The 2,210-nt window shown below is 51.9% G+C and overlaps 1 protein-coding gene across 1 annotated transcript; it reads right to left on the bottom strand.

Moving 5' to 3' along the window:
• Positions 1 to 1,260, bottom strand: LOC136481332 (probable serine/threonine-protein kinase PBL7). The gene has a single exon (XM_066478691.1). It carries the CDS (start codon positions 1,258 to 1,260, stop codon positions 1 to 3), a length of 1,260 nt encoding a protein of 419 aa, XP_066334788.1.
• Positions 1,261 to 2,210: the final 950 nt, after the last annotated feature.

Genomic DNA, 2,210 nt, shown 5'->3' with positions numbered 1-2,210 from the left:
CTAGCAGGGGGGAGAAGAATCAGTGGAGACGAAGGAAAGGGCCATGACGACGTCAGTCATCACAGGACGTAGGGCGTAGTGTTCCTGCAAGCACATGGATGCCACACCCACGGCCTGCTTCAACTCTAATGCTGTAGGCCCTTGCATTGCCATCACCAACCGAGGGTCCACAAACTCATGGAACCTCTTGGGGTCACCAAATATCCGTGCCGCCCATCCCACGAGACTTTGCTCGCCGTCAGGCCGGCTGGCGTCAATGGCTCGTCGGCCGGTGATGAGCTCCAGCAGTAGCACCCCAAAGCTATAGACGTCCGACTTGGCGCTGAGCTTTCCTGTCCGCAAGTACTCCGGCGCACAGTACCCATACGTGCCCATCACCTTGTTGCTGCTTGATGAGGAGGAGGACGACGATGAGGAGGATGAGTCAGTGCGCGGGGCGGGGAGGAGCTTGGCAAGGCCGAAGTCAGAGAGCTTGGGACTGTAGTCTTGGTCGAGGAGGATGTTGGAGGACTTGAGATCTCGGTAGATGACAGTGTTTTCATGTAGGTACTCTAGGCCCTGCGCCGCGCCGAGCGCGATCTTCATCCTCGTGCGCCAAGGCAAAGGGGCATGATGCTCTTGGCTGCCATCGCTGTCATCGTCACCACGCAGCAACAACAGGTGGTCCTCGAGGGATCCTAGTGCCATGTACTCATAGACGAGCAGGCGTTGGTCGCCCTCGGCGCAGTAACCAACGAGGCTGACGAGGTTGGGGTGGTGCAGCATGCTGAGCATGAGCACCTCCACCATGAACTCATTGTTGCCCTGGAAGCCATTGCGGTCCAGCTGCTTGATGGCCACCGGAAGGTCATCCTCACCAGCAATGCGCAGGCGGGCCTTGTAGACGCGACCGAAGCCTCCCTCGCCGATGAAGTTGGCTTGGCGAAAGTTTCCTGCGGCATCAGCTAGCTCGCGGAACGAGAAGGCTTTGGCCGAGATGACACTGGTGTTTCTGCCATTATCATTGTTGTAATGATTTGGTGGTGCTGGAGGAGGAGGCGACGACGGTAGACGACGATCATCATCTTCGTCGTCGTCGTCGTCGTCGTGTCGGCGGCCTGCTGTATCGACCACAGAGGAGGCACAACGGATGATCCGTGCGGTGAAGCTGTTGCTCTTGTTCCTCCAAGAGGTGGAGGAGGAGGTCCTCCGGCCTGTGGTGGTGCCATTGCCCTTCCTATGGATCACATCGTTAGGGAAGCGTCGGAGCCAACTTAGCATCTTGTTGCTGCTATATGCAATTCACCGGTCAATAGAAGGAAGGGACGGGTGATGGGTTCGTACGTGGGAAATAAAGAATGGGAGAACAAAGGTAAGAGAGAGAGAGAGAGAGAGAGAGAGAGAGAGAGAGAGAGAGAGAGAGAGAGAGAGAGAGAGAGAGAGAGAGAGAGAGACCCTAGCTAGTGGATCGGAAGAGGTTTTTTCAGGGAGGATATGCACGGAGGATGCAGTTTGGTAGTTGCTAAATTTGGTCCATCTATTAATGGCTTATTGCCAGAGAAGTCATGCTTGCTTGTGCGTCGACATGGATGCCCGGCCATTGCCTGCAACAAACTAACTATATATATACTATGTAGATACCTTACTGGCCAACAAAAAGCAAGTGCTGAGTTTTGGGGATGTGCTATATTAGGTAGGGAGAGCAAGCAAAAGCAAGCTGACAAGAAGTTTGCATGGCATGTCTACCTAAGGGCATGTACGGCGCCCTACATGACTGCTGATGTCTGTAATACGCTTTCATATCAATCTAGATAACACAATAGACCAGTCATTGTGTGACCTGTGAACAAATAGCAACCATTGGTTGATGACATGTGGCCATAAATACTAAATGACATTTGTATAGTGAAAAAATGCGGTCTATATATAAGAGTTTTCTCACATGCATGTTTTCAGACCATCTGTTAATTATTACTAGGGGCATATTCATCCTTGCAGGTCATATAAAGTCATTCGTAGCACCTTTTGTAGACAGTTGACGTCACCCCCATAATACACGCCCTAAGGGCATCGCCAGTGGCAAGTCCACCCGTCGTAGAAAAAGGTTTCATGTGTGTGGATGAATCGCTTTTCTCAAACCGATTCATCATTGTTCTAGTGGTTCCTGCAGGCAGGTGACCTCTTTTACAAAAGCAGCAAACCAATTTTTTATAGTTGATTGCGGCCGATGA

The sequence above is a fragment of the Miscanthus floridulus genome, chromosome 9 (genome assembly GCF_019320115.1).
Source record: "Miscanthus floridulus cultivar M001 chromosome 9, ASM1932011v1, whole genome shotgun sequence".
Taxonomy (NCBI): Eukaryota; Viridiplantae; Streptophyta; class Magnoliopsida; order Poales; family Poaceae; genus Miscanthus; species Miscanthus floridulus.
Note: the sequence above shows the minus strand (reverse complement) of the source record. Positions and strands in the feature narration are given on the sequence as shown.

What these genes read in the sequence shown, in the direction of transcription:
- LOC136481332 (XM_066478691.1), bottom strand. Translation starts at nt 1,260, where the DNA reads ATGCTAAGTTGGCTCCGACGCTTCCCTAACGATGTGATCCATAGGAAG.